The sequence below is a fragment of the Diaphorina citri genome, unplaced genomic scaffold (genome assembly GCF_000475195.1).
Source record: "Diaphorina citri unplaced genomic scaffold, Diaci psyllid genome assembly version 1.1 scaffold136, whole genome shotgun sequence".
Taxonomy (NCBI): domain Eukaryota; kingdom Metazoa; phylum Arthropoda; class Insecta; order Hemiptera; family Psyllidae; genus Diaphorina; species Diaphorina citri.
Window position 1 is genome coordinate 176,260 of NW_007377573.1, and position 14,919 is coordinate 191,178.

General features: G+C 34.9%; 2 protein-coding genes and 1 long non-coding RNA gene across 4 annotated transcripts; 2 read left to right on the forward strand and 1 right to left on the reverse strand.

The window, feature by feature from the left end:
* Window positions 1–1,054: 1,054 nt before the first annotated feature.
* Window positions 1,055–14,330, forward strand: LOC103504863 (retinaldehyde-binding protein 1-like). 2 transcript variants are annotated; one of them, XM_008469164.3, is made up of 4 exons: window positions 1,055–1,348; window positions 11,757–11,851; window positions 12,246–12,399; window positions 13,993–14,330. In XM_008469164.3, the coding sequence occupies exons 1-4, from the start codon at window positions 1,213–1,215 to the stop codon at window positions 14,202–14,204; spliced, it is 597 nt and encodes a 198-aa protein (XP_008467386.1). In that variant the 5' UTR covers window positions 1,055–1,212; the 3' UTR covers window positions 14,205–14,330. The 2 variants fall into 2 exon arrangements, with proteins under 2 accessions (XP_008467386.1, XP_026676110.1); XM_026820309.1 differs by lacking the exon at window positions 1,055–1,348 and adding an exon at window positions 1,423–1,565.
* On the forward strand, window positions 5,132–6,421 carry LOC113465635. The gene is made up of 4 exons (XM_026820310.1): window positions 5,132–5,434; window positions 5,709–5,816; window positions 6,037–6,079; window positions 6,300–6,421. Exons 1-4 carry the CDS (start codon window positions 5,384–5,386, stop codon window positions 6,416–6,418), a joined length of 321 nt encoding a protein of 106 aa, XP_026676111.1. The 5' UTR covers window positions 5,132–5,383; the 3' UTR covers window positions 6,419–6,421.
* LOC113465636 lies at window positions 6,961–8,141 on the reverse strand. The gene is made up of 2 exons (XR_003390278.1): window positions 7,487–8,141; window positions 6,961–7,403 (listed from the first exon to the last, which is right to left on the reverse strand). It is a non-coding gene; the product is annotated as an uncharacterized LOC113465636 (long non-coding RNA).
* Window positions 14,331–14,919: the final 589 nt, after the last annotated feature.

Below are 14,919 nucleotides of genomic sequence, written 5' to 3' on the forward strand. Positions count from 1 at the left end.
CCGTTACGAAATAAGCAAGTGAATAGTTGATCCCATGTGATTTTTCACGCCGAATCGAATGGTGAAACTTTTAGAACTGTCCGACTTACAGTTGAGAAGTTGCGGGTTCGATACTCCCCTGTGTCAACAAATTTCCCTTTTATTACATTTTTTTTTCTTTTCAAACACCTACGTATTCTGCAAATGTAATAGAAAGTCGTGTGATGTTCACACCAGATTTTTACTTTCTATTACTACAGTATAGCGAGCTATACTAGTAATGAAAGTATTGTGTGATGTTCACACCAGATTTTTTTACCTATTTACCTACGTCTGATGAAGAATCTTCGTAAACTATGCTCATTTGATAAGAAAAAAAAAAATGTAATAAATAAAATTGTTACCTACCTATTTAATTTTATAAAAAAAGTTAATATTATTTTTGTGAGCTTTTAATTTCTATTGCATTAATAAAAGTATATCAGATATTCCATATATTCTATTATATGGAACCTAATAGGTACAACCTACAATTTATTGACGAAGTATTGGATTCGGTCCAAATTATGACTCTCTACAAAGTTACTGACACTGGTTATTCCGACTAAACTCCCATGGCAGTAGGGTAGGGGGTAGCACTTACCCAGTGTACCGCAGTGTGACAGTCTTAAACCAAACTTATTCCGATTGGAAGAACAGATATTTTGTTAAATCATTATTTATCAGTACTTACCACCATCCTAGTGCTTGGTTTCTTGAAACAGTTCACTTCGTTATCAAAAAAAATATTTTTTTCTTCTTTTTTAGCTATTTTTATATTATGCGATAAATAGATTTAACATTAAATTTTATATATCTGCAAAAAAGGAGTACGGTGTTTACTGTCTCATATAGAAAAGTGAACTCTTTTTATCCGACATTGTAAAAAAAAAAAAAAAAAAAAAAAATATTTTTTCCACTTCGTTATCAAAAACATTATTTTTTTCTTCTTTTTTAGCTATTTTTATATTATGCGATAAATAGATTTAACATTAAATTTTATTTATCTGCAAAAAAGGAGTACGGTGTTTACTGTCTCTTATAGAAAAGTGATCTCTTTTTATCCGAAATTCTAAAAAAAACTAGGTTTGTATTTTTTCCGCAAGTTTCTTCCCTAAGTTCCCCTTCGATTTCCGAATCAGTATATCCAGTTCCCGGTTTAGTCTATCCAATTTTCGGCTCAGTTTATTCAAGATGCACTCATTCGAGCTTAGATTTGAACAAGAGGACACCATCGAACCCTACCTACAAGAAGTGGCTAGAACTGAGCTCAGAGAATCGGAGGAAAACATCCGCAATGGTTTGGAACAATTGAAGCAGCTCATTCGACGTAAGTCATTTCCATTTTTTGTAGGAACTTAGGAAAGTATTTTATTTTATAGGTAGGTATTCCCGGCTCAGTTTATTCAAGATGCACTCATTCGAGCTTAGATTTGAACAAGAGGACACCATCGAGCCCTACCTACAAGAAGTGGCTAGAACTGAGCTCAGAGAATCGGAGGAAAACATTCGCAATGGTTTGGAACAATTGAAGCAGCTCATTCGACGTAAGTCATTTCCATTTTTTGTAGGACCTTAGGAAGGTAGGTATTTTATTTTATAGGTAGGTATTTATATTATTTACAAATAATAATAATAATAATAAAAACATTAGATACCAAAATGAATAGCTACACGGTATATTTATTGATAAAGTCCCCTAATGTTTAATTTTTAGATGGGTGAATGTAGGTAGGTATACCTACACTCCTGAAATTCTAGGAATCATTCTGAATTTACATTTGATTGAGGTATACAAATTCATATTGCAATTTTGGTCTGCGAAAAAAAAAAAAAAAAAAAAACGAACCTTATTTAGGTAAGTTCGCCCCGGGCAGGAATCGAACCCACGGCCAAACGCGCTACCCGCCAAGCTAAATAGGCTGATTCTATGTAGGTAGGTACCTAGGTAGATTATTATTGTAGACTTGTAGCTATCTTACCAATTTGTATAAAAATATAAGTAGTAGGTACCTATATGTATTACGCAAATTTATGCATCGGTACACACACAGACTTCATAAATCTAACAATAATAATTAGATAATTACCTATGATGATTTTTAGTGCCAAACATTGACTTTCATGATCCTGAGGTCTTATAATTTCATACTTTATGTAGCGGCCAAACGCACTATCCGCCAAGCTAAATAGGCTGACTCTATGTAGGTAGGTAGATTATTATTGTAGACTTGTAGCTATCTTACCAATTTGTATACAAATATAAGTAGTATGTATTGCGCAAATTTATGCATCGGTACACACACAGACTTCGTAAATCTAACAATAATTAGATAATTACCTATGATGATTTTTAGTGCCAAACATTGACTTTCATGATCCTGAGGTCTTATAATTTCATACTTTATGTAGGTACCTACTTTATTTATATAGTAATTAGCAATAGTCCATACCTAGTTTATATTTCATCTAGTTTCATGTTTTATGATTATAAATTTGATGGTTTCTGGTCTGTGGCTTACGAGTTTGCTTAACTTCTGTCGTTTATTCAGCTTGAATGAGATTGGTAGGTAAAATTAATATAACTATTCCAACTATGAGTATGGATATTATGTAGGTTCCTATTTTATGACGATACGCTCAAAAAATTCTGCACATAACTTTGTATTTTACGTAGGTATGCAGTATTATTATCTAGTGTAGGTGAGGTGGTATCTACGTCCTACAAATTACAAGTAGCAAACTCCGGAATTTTATCTACTCGACCTAGTATGTAATACATATAAGAAAGTATTTAATCAATAGTTGTTACCTTATTACCTATGTAATTATTTAGGTTAGGTTGCAACCTCCGTGGCCGAGTGGGTATCACACTAGGCTTGCACGCAGGAGGTCCGGGTTCGATTCCCGGCGGGGCCGAGGTTTTTTTCCCTATCTATAGATTGTAAATTTACGAATTTTGTCTGAAATAGGACAGTGTATTTACTTCTGAAAAAGGACACTACAGATTGTAAATTTACCAGAAAAAATGCTAGCAGTATTTTTTGCCTGAATTGAGATGAGACGCCTCCACATCGATTCCATACAAGACAAGTAAGGTAGAAAGAAAACTTACCTATGTCACTCACACTGACTATACCTGCAGACCATTCCTTATCACAACAAAACCCGTCTCATCTCATTCCATTCCAACATTTTGTATTGGATCTTTCGAAACGTCTTGTTATATTTTCAAATTCTTTGTGCTTCAGGTGGCTGTTCCACTGACACAGATTGGGGTTTCTTTTGCTATGGCAATTTCATTGATTGCTCCAACAGGGAAATGTTTATGAAATGTTTATCTTAATTAAAGCTCATAAGAGTTCGGGGTGCACTCAGCCTCGTGAGGACAATTGAGTAGCTACTTTAATCGAGTAGCGACCAGTGGCGGCATTACAAGAGAGGAGCGATAATAAATATGATGATTGAGTAAATGAAAGACTTGTAATACTGTGATACCCACAAAGTTGTGAGAAAGCTCTTTAATTAAAGCTCATAGCTTTGGTGGACATTAATCAGTTTATCAACAAAACTGACGGTTATGAAATAATTTATAGCTTGCATGTAAAGGAGAATAGTGGACAAACCGGGCAGTTTTACGATCTTAGCGTAGGTCAGAGTCGTTCACTGACTGTTATCATCGTAATAAAATAAAGCTGTCTTGTTACTTATAGATTTCCAGACCAGACTATCCCAGAGCTATTCACATATACCTAGACCTACTTGAAATCGTAAATGTATGCATTAAGCAGAAAAGAACGATCCGTAAGGCAATTTCGCTTATGGATAGTTTTTTACTCTTAATGCTGTCCAACTTATCTTAGGTGCTTGATGAGGTATACACGAATACCTACAACATAGCATAGACAATTTGTATTGTGTATTATTGTTATGCTATCAATTATTTAATGTTCTCAAATAATATCGCATTAAAATATTAATCATAAATCATGATCAACCTATGGACTTTGGATACCTATTGAATATTCAGTTGGAAATTAGAACAGCGTAATTATTTATTTCAAATTTCGGTCTGACATCCTAAGATAAATTTTGGCTCGCTGAAATCAAACAAATAACTCGGTACCTACTGCATTCACTTGTTGAAATCAAGTGTAACCCTCACGACCTTACGAAAGATTGCATACAGGTTACTACTTCAACTTATCGTTTCTTCTTCTCCTCCTTCTTTTTCTTCTAACACGTGCAGAATTCTAGTTTCTAGGTACATAGAGAATCTATAAACTAGAGTAGGTACCCGATAAGGTACTTAATAATAAAATAATAAATTTTATGTCCATTTAGGTTGTGTTCCACATTTGCATAATAAGGGCAGTGCACCATAAACGATACACATATTTCTGCGTTTGTTACATTGGCAACAATTGAGATCGATAAAGTTCTCCACAAGTGAACGTTATGCAATAATAAACATGATCAATTTATTATCCCTTATTATTTACATTAAAAACATCAAGTTTTCAGAATGAAAAGATCAATAACTGACTAGCCTACACTCAGAAAAAAACATCAAGTTTTCAGAAAAAAAAAAAAAAAAAAAAAAAAAAACATAACGCATAATAAGGGCAGTGCACCATAAACGATACACATATTTCTGCATTTGTTACATTGCCAACAATTGAGATCGGAATTTCGATAAAGTTCTCCACAAGTGAACGTTATGCAATAATAAACATAATCAATTTATTATCCCGTCCTTATTATTTACATTAAAAACATCAAGTTTTCAGAATAAAAAAATGAAAAGATCAATAACTGACTAACCTACACTCAGAAAAAAAACATCAGGTTTTCAGAAAAAAAGAAAAGATCAATAACTGACTAACCTATCTAATCCCACAACACAGTAACAATAATTTTACCATCAAGAACTTATGTATGTAAAGCACAGTAGCCAACAGTTTCGTGATTGCAAGTTTGTTTAAATGCTTTAGAATGTTTTGATCTATACCACGAGTATCTATTGTTTTTTTCAACACATCACGTAGCGAAGGTAAATTATTTTAACAAAACGATCTCTTACTTCATCTTTATATTATGTTCTATTGCCATCTATGAAAGTATTTGTTAGGTAGGGTATCCTCTAATAGTCATTTCAAACTATTTATTTTAACTTCGTCTTCAATCTTGAAAACCAGTCTGAAAAATACCGTCGACCTTGGAATGGACTGACTTCGTCCTAAATACATTTTATGACCATGCTGAACTAGTTTACCACTCAACTTTGATCTCGTACGTTTTCCAGGACTGTTTACCAGTAAGACTGAAAGCTATCCATGTTGTCAATCAACCCTACATCTTCAATATGCTGTTCCAATTGTTCAGGCCGTTTCTGAGAGAGAAAATGAGAACCAGGGTAAGTGAAAAATCTGGAAAATACATACCTACATATGTAGACAGGCAAAATATTATGAGTAAAAAGGTATGAAAATACTAAAGTAATTTGGGAAGGATGAATTGTGTTGGGTCTTTTTTGACTTAGAACGGTGTTTTATTTGGAAATTTTCAATTTCGGGAAACATTCAATTAAAAGGAAAAACGAAATTACACTCGAAAGAAAATAGATTTGAACATTGTTAACGCCGCTTTTGGTACCATTGTCCTAAATCCAATTTTAATTTTTGTCGCAGATGTTCTTCCACGGTCCCAACACAGAGGGTCTACTCAAATATATCGATTCCAAGTGTGTGCCGACCAAATATGGCGGAACTTGCACCACATCGCTCAATAATGGACAGGCGTTCAATTAAAAGGAAAAACGAAATTACACTCGAAAGAAAATAGATTTGAACATTGCCAACGCCGCTTTTGGTACCATTGTCCTAAATCCAATTTTAATTTTTGTCGCAGATGTTCTTCCACGGTCCCAACACAGAGGGTCTACTCAAATATATCGATTCCAAGTGTGTGCCGACCAAATATGGCGGAACTTGCACCACATCGCTCAATAATGGACAGGCACTTTGGAAGTTGGTGTGTCAATACGATAACGAATTTCGCAGTAAGTGATTTGTTATTGCATGTATCATAATTTTTCGTGCTTTTAATAGGGATTTAAGGACTTTATTTTGCCTTTTTGAAAACAAACTGAAGACGAAAGAAAGTCAGATCAGTCCATCCAAGCAATAACATTTCTGTGTGTATGTCGATAGAAAAATTTAGTCAATCAATTAAATAGACTTTCGTTTGGACTGATAAAATTATTATCTTTTTTTTTTCAGAAAAGGCAAAATATGGCTACATCTCGAAAGAACCGAAGACGACAAAAGTCAAACTGGTCGTCAATAACAATGACGAAATGGCAGCAGCACCTGACAATTCAGAACTGGTTTCGCTTTAAAAGTTTTATTTTTTTTTTTTTTTTTTTTTAATGTAATTGCTGTTTTTTTGTGTTATTATTTCCAACCTTTGTGTTTCCTCACGAGGCTGAGTGGGCCCCGCAACAACCAGTCAGGGAATCAATCACTTGCACGCGGGAAACCCGGGTTCGATTCCCCGCCGGGAATCGAACCCGGGTCTCCCGCGTGCAAGGCGAGCGCAGTGACAACTACGCCGTGGGAGCTGACTTTAAAAGTCTTATGGCTTTGTAGCCTAAAGCTTGAGGCATCTAACAGCAGAGAAGGGGTTCCAGAGTTGCTGATTCTCATGAATTTATACTAAATGGAGGAGAGATCCTCTTTTGGTTTTGGCCTTGGAGAAGAGCGAAAGAATATGCCCGAAAGATTTTTTGGGCGTATTTCTTTGTGGCAGATAACGAGGCAAATTAAATAGATGTTGTACCTACATAGGTTGGTAATAAAGTATAATAAGGAATGATCATTTTTTACAAAATAAAAGTGTTTTTTATTTATTTTTTAAATTACAAATGAACGTTTAGATAAAGGGGGTTTTTACTTACTTTATTTTCTTTTTTTAAAAAAAGTCAAATGAAATTCAATATTTTTGTAAACATTAAATTAGAATTAATTTAATGCAAGCATTTACTCCGAAAGAATATGTACAGTTTTTTCTCTCTTTCTTTTAAAAAAGGAATAATGAAATATTCTAGATAGGTAGGTAAGAATTGTGGTATCTCCGATAGGAAAATACGATAAGATAAATTATATTGACCTAGGCAAAATTATTACAATGCAAATTATGAACTATGTATGATTTTTGAGGAAATTGAAATGCAAAGATTTAGTAGATAAGACTCATTGTGAAACAAAAGAAGGATTCAAAGCTACTTATGAAATAAAACCGAAAAACAATTAATTATCATTATTGATTTCACTTGAGTTTTTCAAATTTTCTATATGACTTTTTTCAGCATCAACCAAGGACACCTTAAGTTTAATATTATCCCACTTCGAAAACAAGATCAGTGGTAATTCTGCAGTTTACTTGGGTCAGTATCAACCAAGGACACCTTAAGTTTAATATTATCCCACTTCGAAAACAAGATCAGTGGTAATTCTGCAGTTTACTTGGGAAAGGAGTTCTACTCTTTATTAACATAATTCTAAGACCTCACGACCTCACGTACGTGGGTATAAATGTTTACGAAACTTTTCTTTTAGAGATAAGAAATTTTCCCTTACACCTGAAGTCAGTAGGCAATAAAAACGGTTCACTTTAAAAAGGTGTTTGTTTTCTCTACTTATAAATTATATATTACTAGTAAATACCTAATACAGTCAAGGTAAAATTAGTTTGTACGTGATTTTTTTTTTTTCCTTTTCTTCGAAACTATTGCAAAAGGGAATCTGAAGGAGTAAAATTTCTAAATTACTCACGTGAAAACCAAAAACAAAACTGACTACTAGGTATAGTTACGTAAAGATTTTCACAAAAGGAAATTAGGTATGATTTCTTTCTTTTTTTACTACCTAAGAAAAACATATTCAATATTGGGCGATGCATACTGGAGAAACGCTTCACATGTGTACAAGCACTCAGGAGAAACTGTTTTCAATCAGTTTCGTGATGAATTCTGATGATAAGGATGTCGTTTTTTTGTAGTGGCTGCAAAGAAGTATGTACATAAAACGTGAAACTGAATAATGATGAAACCCAATTTTGAGTTTCGTACTACCTAAGAAAAACATAATTCAATATTGCGCGATGCACACAGGAGAAACGCTTTACATGTGTACAAGCACTCAGGAGAAACTGTTTTCAATCAGTTTCGTGATGAATTCTGATAATGAGGATGTCGTTTTTTTGTAGTGGCTGCAAAGAAGTATGTACATAAAACGTGAAACTGAATAATGATGAAACCCAATTTTGAGTTTCGTAACTACTAAATAAACCTTTCATTCGTTTAGTCAAGTAGGTATCCCTAGGGGGTTTAATCAAAATCTGGTTACATCTGCAATAGTAAAGACGAAAGTTAATTGAGGGGAAGTAAGAAAAAAATAATCTCAACATCCAACATGATAATCAATGTGGAGATCACATAATCGTCCCGAAATCGAAGAGAGAGGAGGACGACAGGATAGGGAAAGCCAGCTGCTCCGAGAACGAACCTTATTTAGGTAAGTTCGCCCCGGGCGGGAATCGAACCCACGGCCAAACGCGCTACCCGCCAAGCTAAATAGGCTGACTCTATGTAGGTAGGTATAGATTATTATTGTAGACTCTTAGCTATCTTACCAATTTGTATAAAAATATAAGTAGTATACGTATTACTTGTATTACGCAAATTTATGCATCGGTACACACACAGACTTCGTAAATCTAACAATAATTAGATAATTAATTAATTACCTATGATGATTTTTAGTGCCAAACATTGACTTTCATAATCCTGAGGTCTTATAATTTCATACTTTATGTAGGTACCTACTTTATTTATACAGTAATTAGCAATAGTCCATACCTAGTTTATATTTCATCTAATTTCATGTTTTATGATTATAAATTTGATGGTTTCTGGTCTGTGGCTTACGAGTTTGCTTAACTTCTGTCGTTTATTCAGCTTGAATGAGATTGGTAGGTAAAATTAATGTAACTATTCTAACTATGAGTATGGATATTATGTAGGTTCCTATTTTATGACGATACGCTTAAAAAATTCTGCACATATCTTTGTATTTTACGTAGGTACCTATACAGTATTATTATCTAGTGTAGGTTAGGTGGTACCTACGTCCTACAAATTACAAGTAGCAAACTCCGGAATTTTATCAACTCAACCTAATATGTAATACATATAAGAAAGTATTTAATCAATAGTTGTTACCTTATTACCTATGTAATTATTTAGGTTAGGTAGCTATTTTTGTCAAACATTAGATACCAAAATGAATAGCTACACGGTTTATTGATTAAGTCCCCTAATGTTTAATTTTTGGATGGGTGAATGTAGGTACCTACACTCCTGAAATTCTAGGAATCATTCTGAATTTACTTTTGATTGAGGTATACAAATACATATTGCAATTTTGGTCTGCGAAAAAAAAAAAAAAAACACACACACACACACTAAGGCCAGAAGATGAAAGCATTCACTTATGAATCTAATGGTCCAACAAACTCGTTTCACACACATGGTCTTACTGAGCTCATGTATGGAACTCTTGACCTACCCAACATTGAGCAACTTATAAAGTCCCCTAATGTTTAATTATTGGATGGGTGAATGTAGGTACCTACACTCCTGAAATTCTAATAGGAATCATTCTGAATTTACATTTGATTGAGGTATACAAATACATATTGCAATTTTGTTCTGCCAAAAAAAAAAAAACACACATCCAATGCCAGAAGATGAAATCCAATCTTTATAAAACGAAACAAAAACTGCAATACTGGTGCATTCAGTTATGGATCTAATGGTCCAACAAACTCGTTTCACACACATGGTCTTACTGAGCTCATGTATGGAACTCTTGACCTACCCAACATTGAGCAACTTGCCATGGTCCCGTATCTGGGACAGTGTTGACAGAAGTAGCACCAACCACTGGTCAACCAGTATGACCATTGGGCAGTAGTCGGCAAAACCGGTGCTAGTCAGGTCAAGATGGGTGACAAAGGAGATAGACATTGACACGACCACTTGTTATCTTTGAAATACAACTGGGCAGCATTAAAGCAGAAAAGAACGATCCGTGAGGCAATTTCGCTTATGGATGGTTTTTTGCTGCTTAATGCTGTCCAACTTATCTTAGGTGCTTGATGAAGTACACGAATACCTACAACATAGCACAGACAATTTTTATTATGTATTATTGTTATGCTATCAATTATTTAATGTTAATTCTCAAATAATATCGCATTAAAATATTAATCATAAATCATGATCAACCTATGGACTTTGGATACCTATTGAATATTCAGTTGGAAGTTAGAACAGCGTATTTATTTATTTCAAATTTCGGTCTGACATCCTAAGATAAATTTTGACTCGCTGAAATCAAACAAATAACTCGGTACCTACTGCATTCACTTGTTGAAATCAAGTGTAACCCTCACGACCTTGCGAAAGATTGCACTCAGAAAAAATGCTAGCAGTATTTTTTGCCTGAATTGAGATGAGACGCCTTCACATCTATTCCATACAAGACAAGAAGTAAGGTAGGAAGAATCTAGTTACCCATGTCACTCACACTGACTATACTTGCAGACCATTCCCTATCACAACAAAACCCGTCTCATCTCATTCCATTCCAACATTTTGTATTGGATCTTTCGAAACATCTTGTTATATTTTCAAATTCTTTGTGCTTCAGGTGGCTGTTCCACTGACATAGATTGGGGTTTCTTTTGCTATGGCAATTTCATTGATTGCTCCAACAGGGAAATGTTTATGAAATGTTTATCTTAATTAAAGTTCATAGCTTTGGTGGACATTAATCAGTTTATCAACAAAACTGACGGTTAAGAAATAATTTATATCTTGCATGTAAAGGAGAATAGGTAGTGGACAAACCGGGCAGTTTTACGATCTTAGCGTAGGTCAGAGTCGTTCACTGACTTTTATCATCGTAATAAAATAAAGCTGTCTTTCTCAGAAAAAATGCTAGCAGTATTTTTTGGCTGAATTGAGATGAGACGCCTTCACATCTATTCCATACAAGACAAGAAGTAAGGTAGGAATAATCTAGTTACCCATGTCACTCACACTGACTATACTTGCAGACCATTCCCTATCACAACAAAACCCGTCTCATCTCATAACTCATTCCATTCCAACATTTTGTATTGGATCTTTCGAAACATCTTGTTATAGGTATTTTCAAATTCTTTGTGCTTCAGGTGGCTGTTCCACTGACATAGATTGGGGTTTCTTTTGCTATGGCAATTTCATTGATTGCTCCAACAGGGAAATGCTTATGAAATGTTTATCTTAATTAAAGCTCATAGCTTTATTAATCAGTTTATCAACAAAACTGACGGTTAAGAAATAATTTATAGCTTGCATGCAAAGGAGAATAGTGGACAAACCGGGCAGTTTTACGATCTTAGCGTAGGTCAGAGTCGTTCACTGACTTTTATCATCGTAATAAAATAGAGCTGTCTTGTTACTTATAGATTTCCAGACCAGACTATCCCAGAGCTATTCACATATACCTAGACCTACTTGAAATCGTAAATGTATGCCGTACCTACCTTTATATTTACTTATACTAGGTACCGCAAGTCTTATTAACTTATTACAAAGCTACTTATTACACTTCATTTTAAATTTTCAGAGGAGGAAAATTTCTACATTCCCTTGGATGACGAGATTTACCTGATGGCATTTCTTCGCTCCTGCAAATTCTACCCTGATAGCGCCTTTGGCAGGGTAAGAGTGTGTTTTATCTACAAAGCAGGAGTACTGTCTCTTGACTCTTCAATCTCATTGAGGGCGGAAAAACGGGCTAAATAAGTCTCCTCCTCTTTTGGAGTACCTATCTAATTTCTTTTTTCAGCATGTGAGAACAACCATAGGTAACTCTTTTAAATTTTTAATGCCTTCATGTCACTGTGTAAGTGTGTATACACTACTGGCATTTCCATCAGCTACAGCTTATTTGACCACAAGATACTATTTTGTGCTGGTACGAGTATTCTTTACCAACCTCAGACTCAATAATTATTATTCTCCTACTTCGTTTTGGAGTCCTTTCTTTTTTCGGCATTTAAGAATCCTTTCTTTTTTCTTCCTTGATGGTCAACGTCCCCGACTTGGTTTTCAGATGAGGAGTCTGTTCAAATTCAAGACCAAGTATCCCCAATACTGCGCCAATCTTCTACCCAGCGAGGAACGGAATGTATTTGTGAGCAACATGTTCACTGTGATACCCTACAGGGATCAACATGGCCGGAGAGTGCTCATAGCGGAAACTGGAGGTAATGATCTCCAATCCCCTAGAGAAGAAACTGTAGGTAATATAAATCTCCAAAGCAGAATCTGGAGGTAGAAATCTCACCAAACTGAAAAGAATCTTTAGAGCATTTTGTTGGCACACGAACTGGTAATTTTGTGAAGATCTATCGTTCAAGCTAATACCTCATATTAGTTTGGTCCTTCACCAAATACGCAAACCTTTGATAAGTGCCAGATCGTCCAGGACAAAAAAAAAAAAAAAAACTACGAGATGTTTCCTCCTCAAAAATGATTATTTATCAAATAGGTACCTACAGTTAATCCAACACACTTTTTACTTTCTATTACTACAGTATAGGCGGAGCTATACTAGTAATGAAAGTATTGCAATCGGTCCAAATTTTCAAAATCGGGAAATGAAGCTGTCTTGTTACTTATAGACTTCCAGACCAGACTATCCCAGAGCTATTCACATATACCTAGACCTACTTGAAATCGTAAATGTATGCCGTACCTACCTTTATATTTACTTATACTAGGTACCGCAAGTCTTATTAACTTATTACAAAGCTACTTATTACACTTCATTTTAAATTTTCAGAGGAGGAAAATTTCTACATTCCCTTGGATGACGAGATTTACCTGATGGCATTTCTTCGCTCCTGCAAATTCTACCCTGATAGCGCCTTTGGCAGGGTAAGAGTGTGTTTTATCTACAAAGCAGGAGTACTGCCTCTTGACTCTTTAATCTCATTGAGGGCGGAAAAACGGGCTAAATAATTCTCCTCCTCTTTTGGAGTACCTACCTAATTTCTTTTTTCAGCATGTGAGAACAACCATAGGTAACTCTTTTAAATTTTTAATGCCTTCATGTCAATGTGTATACACTACTGGCATTTCCATCAGCTACAGCTTATTTGACCACAAGATACTATTTTGTGCTGGTACGAGTATTCTTTACCAACCTCAGACTCAATAATTATTCTCCTACTTCGTTTTGGAGTCCTTTCTTTTTTCGGCATTTAAGAATCCTTTCTTTTTCCTTCCTTGATGGTCAACGTCCCCGACTTGGTTTTCAGATGAGGAGTCTGTTCAAATTCAAGACCAAGTATCCCCAATACTGCGCCAATCTTCTACCCAGCGAGGAAAGGAATGTATTCGTGAGCAACATGTTCACTGTGATACCCTACAGGGATCAACATGGCCGGAGAGTGCTCATAGCGGAAACTGGAGGTAATGATCTCCAATCCCCTAGAGAAGAAACTGTAGGTAATATAAATCTCCAAAGCAGAATCTGGAGGTAGAAATCCCACCAAACTAAAAAGAATCTTTAGAGCATTTTGTTGGCACACGAATTGGTAATTTTGTGAAGATCTATCGTTCGAGCTAATACCTCATATTAGTTTGGTCCTTCACCAAATACGCAAACCAGATCGTCCAGGACAAAAAAAAAAACTACGAGACGTTTCCTCCTCAAAAATGATTATTTATCAAATAAGTACCAACAGTTAATCCAACACAATTTATTTATTATTATTTTTTTTTGTTTATTACCTGGAAACTAAAGGATCTATACAAGATATCTAGACTGCAAAACATCTGCCTGTTGGTTTCAGACAAATGGAACACCAAGGAGGTGTCCCTCACAGAGATTTACAAATGTCTGCAAATGATACTCGAAGCTGCCATGGTTGAGCCCAGAACTCAAATTGCGGGTTGCATCATGGTCGTTGACATGAAGGGACTCAATGGAAATCACATCTGGCAATTCTCCCCCGGGTTTGCCAAGTTGGTGCTGGACTGGCAACAGGTTTGTTCAAACCGCTAGGAAGGTAGGTCACTTATATCACGATCTTATGAATGATCCGTGTGAAATCTTGTTTGCATCTTGTAATATTGACATTAACTTTAATAGCATTAGTTTTTACGGTTTACAGGTTACTACTTCAACTTATCGTTTCTTCTTCTTCTCCTCCTTCTTTTACTTCTGACACGTGCAGAATTCTAGTTTCTAGGTACATAGATAATCTATAAACTAGAGTAGGTACCCGATAAGGTAATAATAAATAATAAATTTTATGTCCATGGTTGTGCTCCACATTTGCATAATAAGGGCAGTGCACCATAAACGATACACATATTTCTGCATTTGTTACATTGCCAACAATTGAGATCGGAATTTCGATAAAGTTCTCCACAAGTGAACGTTATGCAATAATAAACATAATCAATTTATTATCCCGTCCTTATTATTTACATTAAAAACATCAAGTTTTCAGAATAAAAAAATGAAAAGATCAATAACTGACTAACCTACACTCAGAAAAAAAACATCAGGTTTTCAGAAAAAAAGAAAAGATCAATAACTGACTAACCTATCTAATCCCACAACACAGTAACAATAATTTTACCATCAAGAACTTATGTATGTAAAGCACAGTAGCCAACAGTTTCGTGATTGCAAGTTTGTTTAAATGCTTTAGAATGTTTTGATCTATACCACGAGTATCTATTGTTTTTTTCAACACATCACGTAGCGAAGG